This window comes from Trifolium pratense, linkage group LG4, assembly GCF_020283565.1.
Source record: "Trifolium pratense cultivar HEN17-A07 linkage group LG4, ARS_RC_1.1, whole genome shotgun sequence".
Taxonomy (NCBI): Eukaryota; Viridiplantae; Streptophyta; class Magnoliopsida; order Fabales; family Fabaceae; genus Trifolium; species Trifolium pratense.
In genome coordinates, this window is record NC_060062.1 from 30,143,108 (window position 1) to 30,169,798 (window position 26,691).

The window sequence follows — 26,691 nt, forward strand, 5'->3', positions numbered from 1 at the left end:
CTTTTGTTCCTTTGAAGTATATATTATAAAAATCCATTTTTAATTAATTTTTGTCATACACCCCCTCGAAGCCCAACATAATAACGAATGGTTCATGTATATATAAAGCATGCTTGTCAAACATACAATTTAATTTTAAGTTTTATCAATCATAATCACAATATAAATAAAATCCCATACATTAATTTTATATATATATATATATATATATATATATATATATATATATATATATATATATATATATATATATATATATATATATATATATATATATATATATATATATATATCGATTTTTCTTTACAACAAAAAAATGATCGAATCCAATATCTCATGCATACTATCCAAATTTTTTTCAACTAAACTAACTCTAATTGCTTTATATGATTTTTTGCTTTATGTAGCATGGTTTTGTAAAATGGTTATGTGATGTTTTACTTAATAACAATGGTTTCAGTGTATAACATCTTGGCACTAATGCCCATATGAAACCATTTAACTAAAATAATGGTTTCAGTGTATAACGCTATGAAACCATTTAACTAGACTAATGGTTTCAGTGTATAACATCTTGAAACCAAATAACAAGACTAATGGTTTCAGTGTATAACGCTATGAAACCATTTAACTAGAATAATGGTTTCAATGTATAACGCTATGAAACTTTTTAACTAGACTAATGGTTTCAGTGTATAACAGTATGAAACCATTTAACTAGACAAATGGTTTCAGTGTATAACATCTTGAAACCAATTAACAAGACTAATGGTTTCAGTGTATAATAATGACAGTCTGTCATTCTATGTTTTGAGTAGCAATTTTATAGTATTTTAATAAGTTTTTAGATATAATTACATGGTTTAGAGATGATTCTAGCAAGAGTTGATACATCACAAAGAATTTGAAGATAAATTACAAAACGGGCAAATTTCTGGAAAAATCACACCGCAACTCATCAACATCATGGCACGATTATTAGCTACCAAGAATTGAAGATTTTATGAAGAATTATGGGACGATCGATCACACAATCAATCGTTGCCAAATAGAAGAGTTGCAAATAATATTTAATTTTATATTTTATATTATTTAGCATGTGTTAAATATATGACATGTAGTACAATATTAGCCCAAGAAAAGAAGAAAAACGGTTTGCTGGCCCAAAAAGAAAGTAAAATTGTGATTGGCTTATGTGGCTAAAAGAAAACATTAGGTTTCATGGATAATATATATAAGGCATCACGCACAGCAGCAGAGGAAGAAAAAAAAGGCGGAATCACGCAGGCTTTTGGAGAAGGAACGGAAGTGATAGAACGGCGGATACAACAACATAGCTTCCTGGTTTATTTTCTCTCTTGATCACTCTATGTTGCTTATTAAATTAATTATGAGTAACTAAGTCTCTATTGATTAGAATTAGTAGATGATCTTCCTTGAATTGATTTGAACCATGTAAATTGTTGAGGATCCTTGGGACCTTTTTAGTATTATTGTTATTCAGTTATTTCTGCGCTTAATGCTTTTTATGAATTGACGAATTTATGAATTGAATTTAGGAATCGAATGATTACTAACCATAACTTTTGAAACCTGAATCTGAAATAATTGTTTGGTCAATAGTCGTTTTAGAGATATCGGATTATTGTACTATGATAAATAGAATTAACGTGCATAAATCTTTCTATGAATTTGAATTGACCTAAGACATTAGGGAATTATTTTTATGGAAAATGGTTCTTAGTCATTAACACTGATCTGAACTATTTAGTTAATTCATCGTGACAATAAGAGTGAAGAGGAAGCCTAGGACCGCATTTACCAAATCATGAAGAGGAAGTGAATCGAAAATTCTAATCATCCGTTAATCTTTATTAAAAATCATCTCTTTAGTTTACTGTCTGAAAACCAAATATATGCCAAGCATACCCCCTTTTTATTTACGTCCTAAATACGATACAATTGTTTTGTCGAGATTGGAACAATCCCTGCGGATACGAACTTTATAAATTTTATTACTTAACGATAAGTTAGTACACTTGCTAATTTTGTCATCAAGTTTTTGGCGCCGTTGCCGGGGATTGTTGATTAATTTTGACTAAACAATTTATTGTATATAGGATTTTAATTTAATTTTTTTCTGTTATTTTTACTTTATTTTGTATATAAAAAATCTTTTTTTCACTTCATGTTTATTTCATTGTGCTCTGCTACTGAAAAGTTTCCTTGAGTTTTGTGGTAATGACAGGAGTATGGTATGAGAATATATTGATCGATAGTGAAGAAATAGGCATTCTTCGTTATCAATTATTGAGATCAAGACTTGAGGAAAAATACAGGGAAATAGATATAAAGAAGCTAAAGGAGAGGTGTGTTTATTGTGATCAAAATCATGATTGCGAATATAATAAAAAACGTTGTAGTAAAGATGAAGAGCCACAAGTGATCATGATTAATTACAATTCACAACTCGAAAGTATTCTGGATGAATTCTGGAGGTCCAATCAAGTTTCCTTTGATAGATTTGAAGTGCAATGTGATAATCTCATGGAGAAAGCAAATGAGTGTGAGAAGAAGTTGGTTGAGATGGAGATGAAACATCATGCTATTGTGGTAGAAGAAGAAAATTCAAAAAACAAAAATAATGGCATGAAAAAGAATTCAAGAGTGAAGAATGTTGATCTCTATGCGACATGTGATAGAAATTTAGCAAGTGTACTAAATAGCCGTCAAGTAGTATAATAAAATCGTTCTTTCCGCAGGGATTGTTGTAAATCAATTGTAATTTGAAGACATACTCATGTAAATTGACATAAATTGTAAAAAGGGGGTTCTTGTTTGGTTTCAAGTTCAAACTTTTAAACTTTGGAATTGCTTTGGTGTTTAGATTGATGTAAGAAAAGCGATTGGTCCTTTTTGGGTCATCTAATTACTATTTCTCTTGGTAACGCCATGTATGATAACGAATTATTCAAATTAGTTTCATGATTTGATTAAAACACAATTGATTATGCCCAATGTCTTGGTAACATAATCCTCTCTCATGATCATCAATCCCTAATTTCTTAGTAAGACCTATGATCATGTGAGGAAGAAAAACTTTAATCTCTTAATCTCAATTAACAATCCAAAATTTCTTAAGTGAAAATTAATTGATCAATCGTTCCTAGATCGATGATTTATTCCTATCGTCATAGTAAAACAAATCATTGCAATCATCATATAAGTCGCGAATTCATACAAAGCATTAAGCACAAAGAACAATCAATAGAAACTAACTTCGTAATTCATTAATCATATCATATGACAATCACATAGTTCAAGATCAAAAGTAATTAGAATCACCTAAGGACCAATCATGAGAATTTAGCTAGACATTGCAAATTCAGAAATTACATCAAATAAAATGAAAGAAAGCATGATTACAAGAAGAATCTTGATGTGTTTCCACACTTGAATCCTTGCTTGGTCGCTCTTGATCCTCCAAAATCGCTCCAATAGCTGTTCTTTTGCGTAAAAATTCGATAATGATCCAGATCTGATGTTTCCTTTTTATAAAAATGATCAAAAGTAACGTTTTCCGCCTGAGGCACAGAATTTCCGCCTCAGGCGTAAAGAATTACGTTTCAGGCACAGCTTTTTCCGCCTGAAACGGCAAAACAGAGAGCAATCTTGGTTCTTCAGTGAAATTTCCGCCCCAGGCGGAAAAACTTCCGTTTTAGGCGTAAAAATACTATACAATCCACCAATTTTCATTTGCTATCTTTCTTCGCATGTAGCTTCAAATCAATGTTTCATTCTTCATGATTTAGGTCAAAAACCTCTAAAAATACTTGAAAATGGTCTTTATTTCCATGTAATGACTAATGTCATCACAACCCCAAACTTGAACTTTTCCTTGTCCTCAAGGAATATCTCAATCTCCAGGAAAACAAAACACTACCTCGATTCATCTGGCTAAACAAACTCAAACCCAATCAAGTTAGACGTAATTTGCATGATATTTCAATGATCAATTTCGTCATGATTCAAGTACACACAGTTTCAAATTTAGGCAAAACAAAGAGCATCAAACAAAGATTGACCATACTTAATTTCTTCACACCCTCACCGACTCTCCTGTTTAAGGGTAATATAATCACTCAATCAACACATCATAACTAGACTACTATAAATTTGCAGACATTCTCAAAAATCAATCACCATGTCATGAGCACACACATTAGAGGACTTTTAAAGGTTATAACGTGGCCTGGTTAAAAGGTGGATGGTGGCTTTTCTGGTAAGTGAGTAAAAAAACTTGAAATTAGATACCACTGAGTCAAATAGATACAACACCCCACCCTACTTTGTAAGAATTTATACTTAGAGAACAATTCACAAAATTCCTTTTTGTTTTCAAAAAGATCACCATGATTATTATTTTTTTTTTTTTTTTTCTTCTTTTTTTTTTTCGATACTTCTTTTCTTGGTGAACTTTTGAATTTTTCTTTCATAATTTGGAATTTTTCTTTCATAATTTTTTTAGTTCTCTAGTATAGTATATCCACCCCAAACTTAAGTTGTTGCTAGTTCCAAAAGCAACCCCAAACTTAGTGAAATGCATTGTGCAAAAACCACTAAAGGTATCTAATTTTCCAAGAAAATCATTTTTTTTTTTTTTTTATATTATTTTGATAACTTGGGTCAGATACAAACAAAACATTTTTCTTTAAGCTCAAAAGGGGTTAAACAACGGATAAGCAATGATAAGGGTGGCTAGAACAGGCTCAAGGTACCAAACAACTTGCCTCGTGTGTACATCACAACAATAAATCAATTAAAGAGAACATGCGCAAATTCTAGAGACATAGCTAAGTGTGGAATTCTCATAATCATCAAAAGAAATCAGTGTTTGGGCTCAAAATCTCACAGTTTTTGGCTGAATTAAACTATGGTCAATATTTGTGAGAGTCCCTAAGCCTTGCCTAAATCATCACTATGATGCATCCGAAACAATCAAAAACATCACAAATTCATATCACACATTTGGTCAACAATTTTGAATCTAAGATGATAGCCAAACAAATTTCAATAGTGTGAAGTTTTCAAAAAGACTAAAACATTCAAAGAAAACACAACGACTAGCTCAAGTACTTATTATAGACCAACATCAAGCATGCAACAAATTAAACAAAGGAATCATAATACACAGGCCAAAAAGAATCTATAGAGGAGAAGGACAGTAAAGGTGAATGGCACAAAACCTCAATCCTGCTCGGGCATGTTGTGATCATGATCAAAACGAGGCAGATTTCCAGGAAATTGCATTGATGAGGACCCTCCTTCATCTGGAAGGCCAGCTGCCCTCCTTTGGCGAATGTAGGTAGCACGGTTCCTTTCATGTGTAGCCGCCATGCTCCTAACTCTTTGATTGTGAGCTTCATCAAATTCATGCATTGTTGGATATCTCGGATAGAAATATGCCGGGACTTGCTCCCGGTAACGCATGGATGCTTGCCATAAGGCGGATGAAGTGTCATAGTGGTCCGCCATATCAATGCCCTGTTGGGTGCTCATGTCCATTTTCCACACCATGTCAGCAAGAACATTCACATCAAACTGCGGAGCTGGAAAACTCTCCATTTCCGGACCTTGTGGTATGTCATGGGGCATCATATTTTCAACATTCTCCTCCCTTTCTTCACCTCCTCCCTCAATCGTGTAATCCATTACATCATCCACATCAGCAAATGGAATGAATGTCTTCCCGAAAGTTTTTCTTCTCACATCTCTTACAAAAGCCGTAGTGACTTTTCTAGGCTCTTCCATTTGATCATCATCAAAAGTAGCAACATTTTGATCCAGACACAGTTTAGTGATCAAACAGAGATGTGTTAGACTATATGACCCGGGATCTTTCTGGATAATTGCAGACAAATCATCACTCAGAATTGTGCCCAAATCTATGTCTTCACCTAACAAAATAGCTTGAAGTGCTAGCCCTACATCCATAGGAATCTCAGAATTGTTCCCACTTGGCTCCACGTTATTTATCCAAAATTCAGCCCAAATCCGTGGAAAATCCAACAAATGAGCGGTTTTAAACCGCTGGGGTGGGAGCTGTCTCGATGGTCTCACCCACACACTTCCGGGTACGGTCAGCTGAGATTTTAAAGCCTCACGCTTATCTGATGCCATGGTTGCCCTATTCTCACGTCGATGATTCAGAACACAGAATTCAGGAACATTAAAATGAAATAACCTATTTATAGTTTCCGGGGAGTAGTCTACATCTACCCCGCGTACTTTAGCAATCCGTGGTGACGAATTTTTCACTCGCCATGCATTACTCAAAAATTCTAATGCTAAAGTACGATTTCCAGACCGAAGACAGAAATTAAACTCATACCAATGCCTGTTGCGGAATTCTGCTTCAATTAAGGGCAATGCTAGCACTTCATCCGTGAGACGCTTTTCAGGTTTGAAGTCCTTACTTTTGAGAGTCTGGTACCGATTGTAGGCCGTTGGACGAACAAAACGTGACCGAGGAATTTCAGTCACAACCGGCGTTGGAGGAGGTGGTGATTGCTCTCTAGGCGGTGATGGTGGAGGAGAAGGCGAAGGTGACGGTGTAGGAGTTCGGACTACTCTCCTTTTCTTCACCACTTTTGACCTTGATTTTGAAGACCCAACTTCAACTTCTTTATCTTTTGAGGATTTTTTGAATATGTTCTTCATGGTGTGAAAGGTAAAGATTGAGAAGGGTGATGGGTTATGGGTGAGTGATGGAAAAGATGAAGATTTATGGTGTTTTTGGGTGAATTTTCGTGTAGGGTTTTGAAGGGTTTTTGATTTTGGGTTTTGGAAAAAATTTGAAGAATTGGTTGTTGTTAATGATGGGTTTTGAAGAATAGAGTTAGATGGAAGAAATTTCGTGGGTTTGGTGTTATGGGTGTGAGAGAGGTTGTTGTTTTAATGGAGTTTGAAGGATTTGGGAGGTTTAGGTTCAAGAGGGGTTTGAGATTTGAGGATGAAATTGGTGAAAGATAATGGGTGAATTTGTTGTGGTTGTTGTTTTAATGAAGGATTTGTGTTGGGTTTGAAGGTTTGGATGGTTGTTAATGGAGGATTTGTGTGAGGAAGGAGATGAAGTTTGAGAGAAAGGATAAGGTTTGTTGAAGAAGATGAAGTTTGAGAGAAAGAATGAGGGTTTCATATGTGTTTACGCCTAAAACGAAATATTTCCGCCCCAAACACAAATTTTTCCGCCCCAAACGGCAAAACAGAGAGCACCATTTTTTTTCAGTGTGATTTTCCGCCCCAAACGGCAGTTCTTCCGCCCCAAACGGCAAAATATTAAGCAACCCAATTTCTTCAGGATTTTTACGCCCCAAACGTAATTTCTTCCGCCCCAAACGGCAAAACAGTGGGCACCCATTTTTCATCATTATTTTTACGCCTTAGGCGCAATTTCTTCCGCCCCAAACGTAAATCACTCAGGATTTGAATTTTTCTGCTCCTTTCTTATGCTTCAGGCGAAATTTTTGGTGCCCCAAGCGTAAATTCCTGATTGTGATACTTTTCACACTCCTCTTTTTTTTTCAATTTGACCTGCACAACACAAAAAATCAAAAGAAAAACTATTACGGTTAAATAAAACCTTGGGTTGCCTCCCAAGCAGCGCTACTTTTAGCGTCATTAGCTTGACGGTCTCGAAACCTCAAGGGTCTTCGAAAAGTACTGCCACCTTGTGGCGATTAAAATCTCCTCCCTTATAAAACTTGAGTCTTTGTCCATTTACTTTGAAAGATTTCTCCTCCTCTCCTGGTGTAAAAATTTCCACAGCCCCGTGTGGAAAAACTTCCTTAATGACAAACGGACCAGACCACCGAGACATCAGCTTACCCGGGAATAACCTTAAACGAGAATTGAACAACAAGACTTGCTGTCCTTTCTTAAACTCCTTTCTTACCAACCCTTTGTCATGATACTTCTTTGTCCTTGCTTTAAAAATCACGGCATTTTCATATGCTTGCATCCGCCATTCTTCAAGTTCATTCAGCTTAAGCAATCTTTTCTCACCTGCAAGACCTGCATCAAAATTTAAAAATTTCACAGCCCAATATGCCTTGTGTTCTAGCTCAACCGGTAGGTGACATGATTTGCCATAAACTAGTTGGTACGGAGAGAACCCCAAATGTGTCTTGAACGCGGTTCTATAAGCCCAAAGTGTATCATTAAGCTTCATTGACCAGTCTTTCCTTGAAGTAGAAACCGTTTTCTCCAGAATTTGTTTCAATTGCCGGTTAGATACTTCAACTTGTCCACTTGTCTGAGGATGGTATGGAGTGGCCACCTTGTGCTTAACATTGTATTTCTCCAAGACATTCTCCAAGTATTTGTTACAAAAATGTTTGCCTCCATCACTAATGAGAATTCTAGGAACCCCAAACCGAGTAAAAATATTTTCTTTAAGAAACTTGACCACGGTATGAGAGTCATTTGCTTGGCAAGGAATAGCTTCCACCCATTTTGTAACATAATCTACACACACCAATATATGAAGGTTAGACCGTGAAGATGGAAAAGGTCCCATGAAATCAATCCCCCAACAATCAAAAGGTTCTACTTCGAGCATTTGGTTTAGAGGCATCTCATCCCGCTTTGAAACATTGCCGGTCCTCTGGCAATTATCACATCTTCTAGCAAACTCTACACAATCTGCAAACAGTGTCGGCCAAAAGAAACCACTTTGAAGCACCTTTGCTGCTGTTCGTGGACCACTGTGATGACCACCATATGGAGAACTGTGGCAGTGCCACATTATACTTTGCGCCTCTTCTTCATCAACACATCTACGGATCAAACCATCTTGCCCCACCTTAAATAGGTATGGATCATCCCAAAAATAGAAGTTAGCATCTCTAAAGAATTTCTTCTTTTGCTGATAGGAATAGTCCTCCGGAATTTCATTTCCTGCTTTGAAATTAGCCATGTCAGCAAACCAAGGCCTTTTAGAAACCATCAGCAATTTTTCATCCGGGAACTCTTCGTTAATGCACTTCTCTTTTGTGGTCACCATTGGATTTTCTAACCTTGACAAATGGTCCGCGACCACATTCTCCACACCTTTCTTGTCTTTTATCTCCAAATCAAATTCCTGCAGAAGTAGTACCCACCTCAAGAGTCTAGGCTTTGAGTCGCCTTTTGTGAGGAGGTACTTAAGTGCCGAGTGATCTGAAAAAACAACAACTTTCGATCCAATCAGATAAGAGCGAAATTTTTCCAAAGCAAATACTATTGCAAGCAACTCTTTTTCAGTAGTTGTATAATTGATTTGGTTTTCATTCAAAACCTTGCTTGCATAGTATATAGCATGGAAAAATTTCGCATGTCGTTGGCCAAGCACCGCTCCAACCGCATAATCACTTGCATCACACATTAATTCAAAAGGGAGATCCCAATTAGGTGCAACGATTATGGGCGCGGTGACCAACTTTTCTTTAATCACAACAAAAGCATTCAAACATTCATCATCAAATTTGAATTCATTTTCCTTCACGAGGAGGTTACTTAAGGGCTTAGCTATTTTGGAAAAGTCTTTTATGAAACGCCGATAGAAACCGGCATGTCCTAAGAAGCTTCTCACTCCCTTAACATTCACGGGAGGAGGCAATTCCTTAATAACCTCTATCTTTGCTTGGTCAACTTGAATGCCCTTTGAAGAGATTTTGTGTCCAAGCACAATACCTTCTTTAACCATAAAATGACATTTTTCCCAATTTAAAACTAAATTGGTACTTATGCATCTCTTCAATACGGCATTCAAATTGGCTAAACATTTATCAAAAGACTTACCAAACACAGAAAAATCATCCATAAATACCTCGATTGTGTCCTCCATCATATCAGCAAAAATAGATAGCATACACCGCTGGAATGTGGCCGGTGCGTTGCACAACCCGAAAGGCATCTTCCGGTAAGCGAATACTCCAAAAGGGCAAGTAAAAGCTGTTTTCTCCTGATCCTCTGGGTCTACTACAATCTGATTGTACCCAGAATATCCATCCAAAAAGCAATAATAGGCCTGCCCTGCAAGCCTTTCCAACATTTGGTCCATGAATGGAAGAGGAAAATGGTCCTTCCTTGTTGCCGAGTTCAACCGCCTGTAGTCTATACACATCCGCCACCCAGTGACGGTGCGAGTGGGTATCAGTTCATTTTTTTCATTTCTCACAACTGTCATACCACCTTTTTTCGGGACCACATGGACAGGACTAACCCACGCACTATCCGAGATTGGATAAATCATACCAGCTTCTAGAAGTTTAAGAACCTCTTTCTTCACCACTTCTTTCATGGTTGGATTTAGTCTTCTTTGAGGTTGCACCACAGGTTTGTATTCATCTTCCATTTTTATCTTATGCATACAGAATCCGGGACTAATCCCTTTCAAATCAGAGATGCTCCAACCCATGGCTTCTTTATTTTCTCGCAAGACTCTAGTTAGCTTCTCTGCTTCCAAAGAACTCAACCTGCTGCTTATGATTGCCGGTTGTGAAGCATCTTCTCCTAAGAAAACATATTTTAAGTGAGGGGGGAGCTCTTTCAACTCCGGAATAGTAACTTTTAGGTCCTCCTTACCACTAGCTTTCTCTTCCACAGCATACACATTTTCAAAATCTTTTTGTGCTTCTTCTTCTTTACATGATTCAAGCTGACGGAGACAAATTTCAATCTCCTTGTCCCATTCCTCCTCCAAATCATCGATGGAATTAACAATTACTCTCTCTAAAGGTAAGGATGGTGTTTCTTCCACTAAGACATCTTCTACCACTTCCTCAATCACGTCAACCTTGTAACATTGTGGCTCCTCATCATGGTGTTTCATAGCTTTGAACACGTTAAACATGACTTGTTCCCCATGTGTTCTCAACATAAGTTCTCCCATCTCAACATCAATCAATGCTCTTCCGGTAGCTAAGAATGGTCTACCCAACAACAATGGTTCTACATCTGCATCATCTTCCATATCAAGGATGACGAAATCCGCCGGGAAAACAAACTCCGCAACTCTTACCAACACATCATGTAGTATGCCATATGGATGTACTATTGATCGATCAGCCAAAGAGAGTTGCATTTTTGTAGGTTTAGCAACGGCTCCCGGAATCTTTTTCATCATTGACAATGGCATGAGATTTATGCTTGCTCCCAAATCACATAGAGCTCGACCAACGGAAATGTTGCCAATAGAACATGGGATAGTAAAACTTCCCGGATCTTTCTTCTTTTGAGGAAGCTTCTTTTGAATTATGGCGCTACATTCCTCTGTCATATCAACTGTGTCATCATCAAGAGGTTTCCTTTTCTTTGTCAAGAGATCTTTCATGAATTTGGCATAGACAGGCATTTGTTCCAACACTTCAGCAAAAGGAATGTTAATTTGGAGATCATGAAGCATCTTCATAAATTTTTTGAATTGTTGATGATCATTAGCCTTTGCCTTCTTCTTGCGCGGATATGGCAATTTAGCATGGACAGAACTTTCTTTCTCCTCTACACCCTTGCCTTTCTTTTCAACTAACTTCTCATCATTCTCTTTTTCAATTTTTTTCTCTTTCTCATCTTCAACTAACTCCTCTTTCTCACTCTCAATCATTTTTTCTAACTCATTCTCAACTTCTCCCTCATTCTCATGTTCAACTTCTCCCTCAACATTATTTTTTTCTTTCACTCCCTCAACACTAGGCTCACTCTTTTTCTTCGTTACAATCTCAGGTGAAGGAACCACTCTATTTCTCAAATTAATCGCCTTGCAACTTTCATTCCTCGGATTATCCTTTGTAGAACCTTCAAAACCATTATTTTGAGTAGCCGCGAATTGCCTTGACAATTGCCCAACTTGAGTTTCCAAGTTCTTAATTGAAGCTTCATGATTCTTGTTGGCAATATCTTGGTTGGTTTTCATTTGATCTTGGCTAACCTTCATAGCTTCGAAGTTCCCTTGCGTCACCTTTATGAATTGAGTAAGTGTATCCTCTAATTGAGAAGGTCTCCTTTGTTGGGAGTTTTGTGAAGAAGATTGTTGTTGAGATTGATTTGAGTTTTGATTTCCTCCCCAACCAAAGTTTGGATGATCTCTCCAACCTGGGTTATAAGTGTTTGAATATGGATCATACTTTGGGTTGTTCCTTTTGAAGTTGGCTAGGTACTTTGCCTCTTCTGACCCTTCAGGAAAACATTGGCCATTAGCATGCCCTTGTCCACAAAAATCACATTTCACTTCATTAGCTGCCATGACTGGCATTTGGGCATTAGGAGTGCTAGTGAGGTGTTTCAACACAGCTGCCATTTGAGAATTCATCAATGTAGATTGGGCCAAAAGAGCAGTTTGAGTATCGAGCTCTATCATGCCTGCCTTCTTCTTTGCACCACGATCATTTTCAACTCTGTACTCATTTTGAGCCATGGACTCCACCAACTCTCTAGCTTGAGTTTGATTTTTATTTTTCAAAGATCCACCTGCCGATGCATCTAGAAACATTCTAGTTTGAGCTCTCAATCCTTGTGTGAAATGCTGCATTTGAGTATGACTATCGAGCCCATGCTTAGGACACTTCTTCAGGCTCAGTTTGAATCTTTCCCAGGCATCATACAATGTTTCGGAGTCTCCTTGCTCAAAACTTGTAATGTCAGCTCTTCTTTCCAAATACTTGTGAATTGGAAAGTACCTATCCATGAACTTCATCTCTAGCTCTTGCCAAGTATTGATGGTGTTAGGTGGTATTGTGTCCAGCCAGTCTTTAGCTCTTCCAGTTAACGAGTACTTGAAAAGCCTTAATCTTTTATCTGATTCAGATACTCCTGGTGGGTCTGTATAGTCACAAGCTTCATAGAAATGCTCCAGGTGCAGATTTGGACATTGTGTTTCTGCCCCTGAGTATTGATTCTCTTTGAGGGCGCTGAGCACTGAATTCTTGATATCAAATGACACATGATTTCGCGGTTGGAAACCCAGATTGGCAAGCTCTCCATTGTTTCTTTGCCCATAGTCACCTAACATCCTCTCAGGCACAACTGGTGGAGGTGGTGGTGGATTTTCAGCCATGATGTTGGCTTCGTTGTCCGATGTGTTTGGACTAGAAACCGCTTCTTCACTACTTTCTTGTGCAACACCTGCTAACCGGGCAGCCTCTCGGGCTAACCGAACTGCTTTCCTGTTTGCTTTAGCTGTTTTCTCTATTTCAGGATCAAAGACAAGTTCTCTTGCTACTCTCCTACCTTGCATAAACAATCAGAAAATACCTTAAGAAGCAACTGCACTACACAAGAATGAAAATGAAAATAAAATTCAGATCTTATTTTTCTGTATATATATATTTATAATTAAAATAAACAAAAACTTAATCAATAAAACAATAAAATTTCAAAGTATGACTCAATTGCCTTGTTGATTTAATCAACAATCCCCGGCAACGGCGCCAAAAACTTGATAGAAATTTAGCAAGTGTACTAAATAGCCGTCAAGTAGTATAATAAAATCGTTCTTTCCGCAGGGATTGTTGTAAATCAATTGTAATTTGAAGACATACTCATGTAAATTGACATAAATTGTAAAAAGGGGGTTCTTGTTTGGTTTCAAGTTCAAACTTTTAAACTTTGGAATTGCTTTGGTGTTTAGATTGATGTAAGAAAAGCGATTGGTCCTTTTTGGGTCATCTAATTACTATTTCTCTTGGTAACGCCATGTATGATAACGAATTATTCAAATTAGTTTCATGATTTGATTAAAACACAATTGATTATGCCCAATGTCTTGGTAACATAATCCTCTCTCATGATCATCAATCCCTAATTTCTTAGTAAGACCTATGATCATGTGAGGAAGAAAAACTTTAATCTCTTAATCTCAATTAACAATCCAAAATTTCTTAAGTGAAAATTAATTGATCAATCGTTCCTAGATCGATGATTTATTCCTATCGTCATAGTAAAACAAATCATTGCAATCATCATATAAGTCGCGAATTCATACAAAGCATTAAGCACAAAGAACAATCAATAGAAACTAACTTCGTAATTCATTAATCATATCATATGACAATCACATAGTTCAAGATCAAAAGTAATTAGAATCACCTAAGGACCAATCATGAGAATTTAGCTAGACATTGCAAATTCAGAAATTACATCAAATAAAATGAAAGAAAGCATGATTACAAGAAGAATCTTGATGTGTTTCCACACTTGAATCCTTGCTTGGTCGCTCTTGATCCTCCAAAATCGCTCCAATAGCTGTTCTTTTGCGTAAAAATTCGATAATGATCCAGATCTGATGTTTCCTTTTTATAAAAATGATCAAAAGTAACGTTTTCCGCCTGAGGCACAGAATTTCCGCCTCAGGCGTAAAGAATTACGTTTCAGGCACAGCTTTTTCCGCCTGAAACGGCAAAACAGAGAGCAATCTTGGTTCTTCAGTGAAATTTCCGCCCCAGGCGGAAAAACTTCCGTTTTAGGCGTAAAAATACTATACAATCCACCAATTTTCATTTGCTATCTTTCTTCGCATGTAGCTTCAAATCAATGTTTCATTCTTCATGATTTAGGTCAAAAACCTCTAAAAATACTTGAAAATGGTCTTTATTTCCATGTAATGACTAATGTCATCAACATGCGAGCCTCCACCAATGGAAAGTAAAAAGGAATGTCACTTGAAAAAGGAGCATTATTCTTCTCTAAAGTGGAAGAGCACATATTACCAAGGCTTGGCTATTAGAGGATGGGGGCACTTGACTCTTTATGTCAAGTTCATGGAATTCCTACCAAACAAGAGGAAGAAGAAGGATGATGTGTTCTTTTTGTCATATATGCCACCCTAACGATTGGTGATGAGTCAAGCTAATGACGGTAAAGAAGCGCTTAATGGGAGGCAACCCATCAGATATGTTTTTTTTTTTTTTTTTCAGTCTTTAATTTTTCAAAAAAAAAAGAGTCAGTCATGGTCGTTGTTTGCTGACAATCCCCTACGTTTCATCCTTTTTTTACTTTGTTTATTATCAAGTTGAATGTTTTTATGTCTTTACAGAATTGTCAGTGTGTTAACACCTGAATTTGCATGATGAGAATCTCTTAGACTTGCACATAAAAGAATAACTGACGTGTGACTGCTCATGAAAGCGCGATGGTTCAAGAGACAAAGAGATGAATAGGAAAGATGGAGTTTTGCACGGTGTACTAGTTCAACTTCAGATACCTCAGCTGGTGAGCATATTGAGCCAAATAAATTCCACGGTATACCATTTTCTTTCACATCTTATGAGTGTATCCATGCTTTGTATATTTTCTAGAACTTGCGACTATTCTATACTGTTGATTGGTTTTGCATTTACACACATAGAGGCACATTTGTTTGGTGTTCTGAGCCTTTTCAAGCTACCCCGTTATTATTTATCCGTTGCTAAACCATTTTGAGCCAAAAAAAAAAAAATATTCCTCTTTTCTTTCGGTGACATACCAAATTATAAGCCTTTTTGATCTGAAAATTTTTATCTGTTTGCCCTCCTTGGAGTTAGGTAGAAGCTTTAAATTTCCTTGTCATGACATCATTTTAAGTTTGGGGTTGCTTCTGGAATTAGCAACATCTTAAGTTTGGGGTAGGGGTACTAGAGAACTTGAAAAAAAAAAAAGAGAGAATAATAGAGACTCTAAAAAAATAATTGAGTTTCTTAAAAAAGAATAAAAAAATAATAAAGAGCCATTTAAGCATGAAAAATAATGGCATCTTAAAAAAAAAATTGAAAAATAAGTTCTCTAAGTACCTGATTAACAATGAATTGAGATCCCGTAATGGTAATTCTTTAACAAGGAATAGTAGTGGATATCTAACTCCAATTTAGCCTACTTTTTCCAAAATTATCCCACCATTTACCCAAGCCAGGTTATAACCTTCAAGACCTCAAAAATGTGTGTTATGTATTTACTTTGATTGACGTTTAGAATTTTTTCAAGCTTATGGTAAAATAGCATTTGCATGTTGATGGAGTGAATACCCTGTCAAATTGAGTGAAATGGTGAGTGAGAGATAAGGTTGAACTTGGACATCGTGGGGAACGGTCATTGGACTGAATCTGATTGAAGTCTTAGATGTCAGAGTGCTGATTGAGCAGAATCACTGAAGTTAAGACCGGTGGTTCTATCGCCGGATGAAGAAAAAAAATTTATGAGATTTTTATCATTCAAATTAATTTGTTAATTCCCTGACCGTTTTGTTTTGACAGGCATGTCACTTGAGGACAAGTAACAGTTCAAGTTTGGGGTTGTAATGACAGTCTGTCATTCTATGTTTTGAGTAGCAATTTTATAGTATTTTAATAAGTTTTTAGATATAATTACATGGTTTAGAGATGATTCTAGCAAGAGTTGATACATCACAAAGAATTTGAAGATAAATTACAAAACGGGCAAATTTCTGGAAAAATCACACCGCAACTCATCAACATCATGGCACGATTATTAGCTACCAAGAATTGAAGATTTTATGAAGAATTATGGGACGATCGATCACACAATCAACCGTTGCCAAATAGAAGAGTTGCAAATAATATTTAATTTTATATTTTATATTATTTAGCATGTGTTAAATATATGACATGTAGTACAATATTAGCCCAAGAAAAGAAGAAAAACGGTTTGCTGGCCCAAAAAGAAAGTAAAATTGTGATTGGCTTATGTGGCTAAAAGAAAACATTAGGTTTCATGGATAATATATATAAGGCATCACGCACAGCAGCAGAGGAAGAAAAAAAGGCGGAATCACGCAGGCTTTTGGAGAAGGAACGGAAGTGATAGAACGGCAGATACAACAACATAGCTTCTTGGTTTATTTTCTCTCTTGATCACTCTATGTTGCTTATTAAATTAATTATGAGTAACTAAGTCTCTATTGATTAGAATTAGTAGATGATCTTCCTTGAATTGATTTGAACCATGTAAATTGTTGAGGATCCTTGGGACCTTTTTAGTATTATTGTTATTCAGTTATTTCTGCCCTTAATGCTTTTTATGAATTGACGAATTTATGAATTGAATTTAGGAATCGAATGATTACTAACCATAACTTTTGAAACCTGAATCTGAAATAATTGTTTGGTCAATAGTCGTTTTAGAGATATCGGATTATTGTACTATGATAAATAGAATTAACGTGCATAAATCTTTCTATGAATTTGAATTGACCTAAGACATTAGGGAATTATTTTTATGGAAAAGGGTTCTTAGTCATTAACACTGATCTGAACTATTTAGTTAATTCATCGTGACAATAAGAGTGAAGAGGAAGCCTAGGACCGCATTTACCAAATCATGAAGAGGAAGTGAATCGAAAATTCTAATCATCCGTTAATCTTTATTAAAAATCATCTCTTTAGATTACTGTCTGAAAACCAAATATATGCCAAGCATACCCCCTTTTTATTTACGTCCTAAATACGATACAATTGTTTTGTCGAGATTGGAACAATCCCTGCGGATACGAACTTTATAAATTTTATTACTTAACGATAAGTTAGTACACTTGCTAATTTTGTCATCATATAACATATTGGCACTAATGCTCATATAAAACCATTTAACTATAATAATGGTTTCGGTGTATAACGCCATGAAACCATTTAACTAGACTAATAGTTTCAGTGTATAACGGTATGAATCCATTTTTGCTGTGGAATGGTTTCAAAGAGTTGTTCTACAAAATTATTCGATGTACTTAATAGTTTTAGATGTACTCCGACAATCAATTAGTCATTCACTCTCTCAAAACAAAAGCCTACCACTCCTCTTATCAGTACCCCAACCCAATTAAATTGATTTTAATTTATCGACGAAAGTACATATTTTAAATCAACTTAATTAATTGTGAAATAAATTTAAATTTTTAAGACGATATAAAACCAGAGAGAGTGAGGTATCCCCAACCGTTCCAAATAATTCAAAATACCCTAAATAAAATTTTGGGAACATTTTATTAATACCTGATATTTATAAAAGCATATTTACCTCATTTAATTAACTAAAAATAGTTCCAGGTCTCAGAAAAATACCTAACTGGTCCCAAAATTCCCAGAATTATTATTTTTCTGTAAAAACAATAAAAATATTTGGAGTCTCCTTGCCACCGCACGCGCCCCCACGCGCCGCCAGTGAGAGTGGGCGTGGAGGCGCGTCACTGTTCATCATCTTCCCCACCCATTTTCTGCAGAAACGGGTCGACGACCCGGTTCGTCGACTCAATTCGTTCTCCCTCAACAATCAACGAAACTCGACGTTCTTTATACGGTTTTGATCGTCGTTCGATTTTATGAATGTTTCCGGTATTAGTTTTCGAAATCGGTGATCGAATCACATATAAAATGTGGCCGAAATTGAGCAAGCAAAAATAGAAAGTTCTTCCGTTATGATTATTACACGTGTAAAATCATCTGATGACTGTGAATGACTTATGCACCATACATAAGAAAAGGCTTATGCACATTAACCGTAGCCCACCCCCCATGGAATTATGGAGAAAAACACGTTCGATGTATGCGAACTAATTATAACCATTTGATGTCTGGAATGCGAACGAGGCTCTTATATAAGGCATGTCCCACCTTCTTCACCCTTATTTGAACAATTTGCAAAATTTGCAAAAACCCCTCTCAAAACGGGAAAAATCAACAAAATCAAGAAGTTGTTGGTCATTGTTGATCGAAATCACCTAACAAGTAAGGAACAAAGCATCAAACAAGAGGCAAGTCCATATTTCCATCGATCCTAGTTTATTTTTTTCCTTTTACCGACTATTATGTTTCACTTTGTAGAAAGCAAATGTTGTATAAGGCGTTCGCTTTCTAGTAGGATATGGATTCAGTGAATTCACACATATACTGACTGCAGTGCAATTGGCCACATATAAACCGCCCGATCTATCGGACGGTTCAGGTTTTAAAATCAGATTTTATAATTAAAATCTGACCTTAAAATCTGAGCCGTCTGATCTTGATCAGACGGTCCAAATCTACTGACTGCATGCAGTCGACTTCACAGAATCCAAATCCCTTTCTAGTATGCTTTTACGAGATCTGATCTGATGTGATCAGATTAGGGACCTGGAGTGCAGTCAGCACCCTTGACTGCACATGCAGTCACTGAAATCAGAACCGTTTGATTGAGATCAGACGGCTTATATTTAAAGATCAGAGTTATATATTTTCGCCACAAAGTAATAGTACACTTACTGACGGATGTTTCTGCCAATAAGTTAAAGGCGTTTTGCAGTACACTTTTGGACGAAGTTACTGGCGGAATTCTCAGTCAGTAAATTTACCGGTGCTCTGGTTTTATTGGAAGATTGATTCTGCCACTAAATGTGTAGTTACTAGCGGAAATTAGGACTTTTGTGACGGAAAAATTCTGCCACTAAATCAATGTTTTCTAGTTCTGTGTTTAAGGGCATATTGTTTCATACTTGTTCTGTGTTTAATAGATCATTGAAAAGAAAAAAGAACAGAAAAACTATGTGTTCACATGACTTAGTATAGTACTCCCACCACTGAATGCATAATACAGTGCACCAGAACAAGTGGATTTTATATTGTATTAACTCTTAAAATTTGAGAGTTGGATCTAACTCGACCTTTTGGTTGTTATACATATTATATTCAGATTAGTATTATGATGTTGTATTGCAATTAAATGATTTGAATAAAGAAACCACCTCACAAATTCCGATCATTTTTTGTTTTCAGGATATTATAATGTTAATTAATTACCTCCAAAAAACAATTTAATGATAGACCAAACATTTAAAAATCCATCTATAACAAATGTTGAAAGAATTACAGATTCTCCTAAGCCTCAGAAGCAAGTAATCATAAAAACACAATATATTAATTTAATTAGTCAAAATTGTATTCAAATATTTAAAATTGCATCGTGGCTTCTTGGATGTTTCTACACAATTTTCCATTGAAAATTGCATTGTTGCTTCTCTTACTCTTCATTGCATTATTCTCCTTTATATTTTATTAGTACTGTGTTCACATGCTTTTGTACTCACAGTCTCACTCTCACCACTTAAATGAATAAAATAAGTGATGGACCCAACCCTACCCAATAATGCCTTCGCGGATGTTTCTTTATATTTTCCCACCAACTTGCTATTTAATTTGCTGACTTGCTACCATTCCATTCACCTCACAATTCATCTTTTCAATTCTTTCTTTTTCTCAAAAAATGGCTGATGCTTTAATTGGAGTTGCGTTTGAGAATTTGATATCTCTGCTTCAAAATGAATTTTCAACCATTTCTAGAATCAGTTCAAAGGCTCAAAAGCTATCAAACAACTTAGATCTGATCAAGGCTGTTCTTGAAGATGCTGAGAAGAAACAACTCACAGACCACTCTATTAAGGTATGGCTACAACAACTCAAAGATGCTGTATATGTGCTCGATGATGTCCTTGACGAGTGTTCCATTCAATCCAATCGACTTAAGGGCTTATCTTGTTTCAAACCAAAGAATATCATTTTCCGCCATAACATTGGAAACAGGTTGAAAGAAATTACAAGCAGATTCGATGAAATTGCTGACAGGAAGAACAAGTTTCTTCTACAACAGGGTGTTACTGCCAAGGAAATGACAGTCGAAGTGGCTGAATGGCGTCAAACCAGCTCAATTATTGCTGAACCCAAAGTATACGGACGAGAAGATGATAAAGAGAAGATTGTCGAGTTTCTTCTCAACCAAGCGAGGAGGGACTCTAACTCTCTTTCCGTCTATCCCATTGTTGGCTTAGGTGGTGTTGGAAAAACAACTCTCGCTCAATTGGTCTACAATGATCAAAGGGTGAGTACCACCAATTTTGATACAAAGATATGGGTTTGTGTTTCTGAATCTTTCTCGATCAAGAGAATTCTATGTTCCATTATAGAATCTATCAAATGTGAGAAGTGTGATGTCTTGGATTTAAATGTAATACAAAGAAAGGTGCAGGAACTTTTGCAAGGTAAAAGATTTTTACTTGTTTTAGATGATGTTTGGAACAAAAATGCAGAACTGAAATTCGGATTGAGCCAGGAGAAATGGAACCAGTTGAAATCAGTGTTGTCCAGTGGATCCAAAGGTAGTTCTTGTTTAGTTTCCACTCGTGATGAGGTTGTCGCATCAATCACGGGAACATGTCAAGCTCATTATTTATCTGGTCTCTCTGAAAATGAATGTTGGTTGTTATTCAAACAATATGCATTTGGAATTGACAGAGAAGAACTAGTAGAGCTTGTGGAAATAGGCAAGGAGATAGCGAAAAAGTGCAGGGGGTTGCCTCTCGCTGCACAAGCATTGGGAGGTCTAATGCGCTCAAGGTATGCAGAAAAAGAATGGCTTGAAATTAAAGAAAGCGGACTTTGGGATCCACCGAGTGACAATTATGTTTTGCCAGCCTTGACATTAAGCTATTCTTATTTAACGCCGACCTTAAAGCAATGTTTTGCTTTTTGTGCTATATTTCCCAAAGATACAATAATGTTGAAGGAAGAACTGATTCATCTTTGGATGGCTCATGGATTTATTTCATCTAGGAAAAATTTGGAGGTTGAAGATATTGGCCACATGATGTGGAATGAATTGTGCCAAAAATCATTCTTTCAAGACATTATGATGGATGGATATGCTGGAGACATGTCATTCAAGATGCATGATCTTGTCCATGATCTTGCTCAATCAATAATGGGGCAAGAATGTTTGTATTTGGAGGATGCCAACATGACTAGCTTGTCAAAAAGCACACACCACATAAGTGTTCACTCTGATGACTTGTTATCAATCGATAAGGGAGCCTTCAAAAAAGTTGAATCCTTGCGAACATTTTTTCAGTTGAACCCATATCCTAAAAAAAACCATCATTACTTCCCAACAAACTGTTTTCTTCGGGTTTTGCGCACATCCTTTATCCATGCACCGTCACTAGGGAGTTTAATTCATTTAAGGTATTTGGAACTTCGTTCCCTTGACATTGAAACGTTGCCCGACTCAATTTACAACTTACAAAAAATAGAAATCTTGAAAATAATAGGTTGTCATAAACTGAGTTGTCTTCCAAAACGCTTGGTTTGCTTACAAAATCTTAGACATTTAGTCGTTGATTTTTGTGATTCCCTGTCTAGCTTGTTTCCAAACATTGGAAAAATATCTTGCTTAAGAACATTAAGTTTATACATTGTTAGTTTAGAGAAAGGTAATAGCTTGGCAGAGTTACGTGATCTAAACCTAGGTGGAGAACTGAGTATTGAAGGCTTAAATAATGTTGGCAGTTTAGCTGAAGCTCAAGAGGCCAATTTGATGTGTAAAAAAGACCTTCGAGTATTACAGTTGTCATGGAAAATAAGAAGTGATGAATCTACAAAGACCTCTGCTATTAATGCTGAACAACTACTTGAAGTGCTTCAACCTCACTCAAATCTCAAGAGGTTACAAATAGATTACTATGAAGGATTATTGTTACCAAGTTGGATAAGCTTTCTTAGTAATTTAGTTTCTCTTAAACTTTGGGATTGCATGAACTGTGTGCGGCTTCCGTTAATTGGTAACTTACAATCTTTAAAAAAACTGGAATTAAACAATATGGTTAGTCTTAAATACTTGGATGATGAGTCTCACGATGGTATAGGGTTCCAATCTCTGCAGGAACTCTATTTATCGAACTTACCAAACATAGAGGGGTTATTGAAAGTGGAAAGAGGGGAGGCATTTCCTTGTCTTTCTCATATGTTAATCAACTCTTGCCCTAAACTTGGACTACCATGTCTTCCATCTCTTAAACACCTTTGTGCCGATGAATGTAACAATGAGGAGTTGCTGAGGTCAATTTCTACCTTCTGCAGTCTTACCACTCTTAGCCTTTTAGGAGGCGATGAAGGAATAACATCCTTCCCAGAGGGGATGTTCACAAACCTTACTTTTCTTCAAACTCTAGAAATATTTGGATTCTCAAAATTGAAGGAGTTACCAAATGAACCCTTTAACCTAGCTTTGGAGCATATGAGTATCTCTTGCTGCCATGAGCTTGAGTCTTTTCCAGAGCTAATTTGGGAAAGTCTACAATCCCTTCGATCTCTACAGATTTCTTATTGTAAAGAATTACGATGCTTGCCAGAGGGTATTCGAAACCTAACTTCTCTTGAGGTTCTGGATATTATTGGATGTGCAACATTAGAGGAAAGATGCAAGGAGGGAATAGGGGAGGACTGGTACAAGATTGCACATATTCCAAAAGTGAAGATTGTGCGGCGATGATGGTGTTGCTTCTAATTTGAAGAGGATTGTCACGTTTCCACCAAAACTGGTAGCCTCTCTATACTTTCTTTTGATTTTAGTAACTGGACATCTCTTTCTTTTTGAGGAATTGAAATTTACTTATATCATGTTTAGTTTTAATTGTAACTGTTTTCTCAACTTTGTTAGAAGGCATGTCTTTTCTGAAGCTTCTTATCTGTCTTTTCTATATTATTATGTCATTTAAATACACATCTTTTGATTTCAAGTTCTCAATTGACTGGGTTTCCTTTCCAAACATTTTCAGGCTTTTGTTGAATTCGTCGGAACCTTTTCCCATGAATAATCCTTTGTGCAAATATACAAATAATTGTGCAGGTAATGTTTCAGGACTCATATGTTTTTAACATAAGCATTTTCTTTTTCAAATAAATTACTTTGTTTAGCTTTTAATATTGAATTTTACTGCTATAAAATCTGCTACTAAGGAATATTCTGAGAAGCAAGTTGTTCTTACCAATTCAAAGCCTGTGAGGGATTAACCTTTTTCTTGTTCTTTTTAGTTTTTATAATTTTGTCTTTTTACTTTGTATTGTTTAGAGAGGATCCTAATATTCACTTTCAGTACATTGAAGAATGTAAGAAGGGGTAAGTTAGTTTTCTCTCTTCCCTGCATGTCCTTATTATGACCATATTATTTTCTCATTTTAGTTTTTCTGTGTGCAGGAATCACTTGTTTTTGTGTGTCATGCTCCGCAGTGGAAGTTCTTAAGATATTAGTTGATTGAGGTGCTCCAAAAATTCTCAAAATGTGCTTTGTTATGGAAAATAAGATTCGCAACTTCTTGTCAGGAAATTGTGCTCTATATATAAACCAGAAACAATTTCCTTTGGTTTACACTATGTATTTGATTTTACAGTCTCCTCATTGTTTCAATGATTGTTAGTTATCCATTTATTTCCTTGGGTTTTCTGTAATTTGTATTGACACAACTTTGATAGATCTACTTTTTTTTATTAATCTATTTTTTCATGGATATATCAGTTAGTATAACATAGCATTACAAAGATTTATTGAAGAAAACAGATAAATACATTGTAAATTATCGTTTAATTTTCAGTATCTAAAAGACATATTAAACCTTGACAGCTTTGACTCGATCTGCACGAACATGTCGAACATATATATGGTAAAGCTGTCTCTGCATCTATTATTCTCATTTATAAGGCTCAAATCCAAGATCTTGATCTAGTAGAACCAAGATCCTTGCAGCTTACTACAAATAATTATATAGGCATCATCATCGTCTGCCATGTTTGTGTTGAGTGCAGAAAAGATCTCCAACCACCTTAATGTACTTGATTACCTCTTTGGAATAAAATTCTTCTGTGTCTTGGTCTGCTACTAGCTTCAACCATTTATGCTGCCTGTGTGCAGAAAAGAGCAACCTTAAGGTACTTGATTACTAACTACTTGCATAATAATTTACCATCTTTTAAATTTACAGGTTGATATGAATCAATTAAATTATTAGATTGAAACTAGAATTTTGCAATTTAGATGGTTTTAAATATTTTGTGCAAGGTGAGTTGTTTGAGGTATTAAAAATGGTTGAGTAAATATAGAAAGATCTTTAGATGCCTGATTATTTGTAATGTTGCAATTTTAGTGAATTCATTCAGTAAATCATCATTATTTGTATAGTCCTATTCCTATGTTATTTTTCTTCCGGTTGGAGCCATTTTGAGATAAGTGTGGTGGTGGCAAAAGGTGAAACTATAGGATTCTCATAAATGGTAACTACTTTGTTCAATTAATTAGTTATTCTTCCAACTTAAGATTATTGTGTATAATACTGTATGTATAGCACCAATTTTAATATTTAACACTTCACTGCAAATTCTATTATTAGTCATAAATGAACCTAGTAGTTATGCAGAAATATAGAGTTGTTCGAAACAGAATTTTGCACCTTTAGACATACCTGTAACAACTAGTGAAATTTGCGACCAATCCCACTTTCAATCAATTTAATTACCAACTCTGCAGCGGATTATCCAATCTAAAATTTGATTGATTGGTCAACAAGGGGATATGCCTTTTTGCATTGTAAATAGGGGCTCCAGGAATTCTCCTAGCATTCATGTGTGTTGCAATAGCACCTGCATACTGCTCTGATAAAATGGTTACCTAAGAGAAGAGACTGTGACAGGAATTAAGTATCAATTAATAGTTTATTTTAAATAATAATTTATCTTATGTCATTTTACTATTTTAGCCCTCAGGGTTGTATTTAAAGGTATTGTGCCTCACTTTGAAAAAGCAATCAATGAATGAATGAACAATTATATTCTTCTCTCTAAAAACAAGTCTCAATTTATCTTTACATTTCTCATTTGTACCGAATTCTATTCAATTCGTTAGAATTCCTACTTTGAGACTTGATTCTATCGGTTTCGTCCCTAGAATCTATTTATCCGTTACAGAGACATTCAAACCACCAATCTTTATCAGATTCCTTAGATGTGTATTAGGCTTATTCTGTTAGTTCCTTACACACAGACATGTGTACAACACTCGAAAACGTCTTCAACATAAGATGTAGGTGACATATATCAAATATCGTCTCTTCCCTTTACTATCATTAAATATAAAGTAGAAAAATAAATACTACATCTGCTTTTATTTACTCTTGAATTTATTGTTTTGGTACATTGTACTCTTGAATTATCTTAAGAAATCTGAAATTGGTCCTTTTTGTTTTATTTTTAAAAAGTGTATTTCAAACAACTCATACGGGCTAATCATAGATAGCGAATAAATACTACATCTGTTTTATTTTTAAACCTAAATGAAAGCTAACTAACGTATAACTTTAACTAAGAACATTGATAAAAAAAATACAAACTAAGAATTGGTTACTCTAATAATAGCCTTCTTCAAGTTGGCAGATAAATATCTAAAATGCCTAACTTGCGCATAATGGAAAGGAAAGGAACCCGAGGCAATGCGTGAGAGCATCTGCAAGCTGGTTTGCTGAGGATACATGTATCAACTTTAGGAAACCGGTTTGAACATATTCACGAATGAAGTGCACATCAATGTCTACATGTTTAGAAAGTTCGTGACTAAGTGGATTGCTGGCAAGCTGAATACTAGCTTTGCTGTCACAGTAAACCATAACTGAAGGGATGGTGACCTCAAAAACGTGTAGAAGCCGTCAATGCAAAAGCGCCCTATATTCAGCTGAATAACGTGAGACTGTTGGCTTTTTTTTTTACTTCTAAGCTGTAAGGGAATTTCCTAAAAAAAGACAAAAACCAGTGGTGGACTTTCGAGGAACTTGACAAGAGCCCCAATCAACATAGGAATTTAGTTTGAAAGAGGAAGTGGCAAGG

The 26,691-nt window shown here is 35.8% G+C and overlaps 2 protein-coding genes across 3 annotated transcripts; one reads left to right on the forward strand and one right to left on the reverse strand.

The window, feature by feature from the left end:
* Window positions 1-4,922: 4,922 nt before the first annotated feature.
* On the reverse strand, window positions 4,923-13,273 carry LOC123922450. The gene is made up of 2 exons (XM_045975164.1): window positions 11,740-13,273; window positions 4,923-11,649 (listed from the first exon to the last, which is right to left on the reverse strand). The coding sequence occupies exons 1-2, from the start codon at window positions 13,271-13,273 to the stop codon at window positions 7,703-7,705; spliced, it is 5,481 nt and encodes a 1,826-aa protein (XP_045831120.1). The 3' UTR covers window positions 4,923-7,702.
* A 6,924-nt stretch (window positions 13,274-20,197) lies between these two features.
* LOC123881845 (putative disease resistance protein RGA4) lies at window positions 20,198-24,254 on the forward strand. 2 transcript variants are annotated; one of them, XM_045930591.1, is made up of 4 exons: window positions 20,198-23,362; window positions 23,600-23,670; window positions 23,893-23,940; window positions 24,019-24,254. In XM_045930591.1, exon 1 carries the CDS (start codon window positions 20,257-20,259, stop codon window positions 23,311-23,313), a length of 3,057 nt encoding a protein of 1,018 aa, XP_045786547.1. In that variant the 5' UTR covers window positions 20,198-20,256; the 3' UTR covers window positions 23,314-23,362; window positions 23,600-23,670; window positions 23,893-23,940; window positions 24,019-24,254. The 2 variants fall into 2 exon arrangements, with proteins under 2 accessions (XP_045786547.1, XP_045786546.1); XM_045930590.1 differs by lacking the exon at window positions 23,893-23,940.
* Window positions 24,255-26,691: the final 2,437 nt, after the last annotated feature.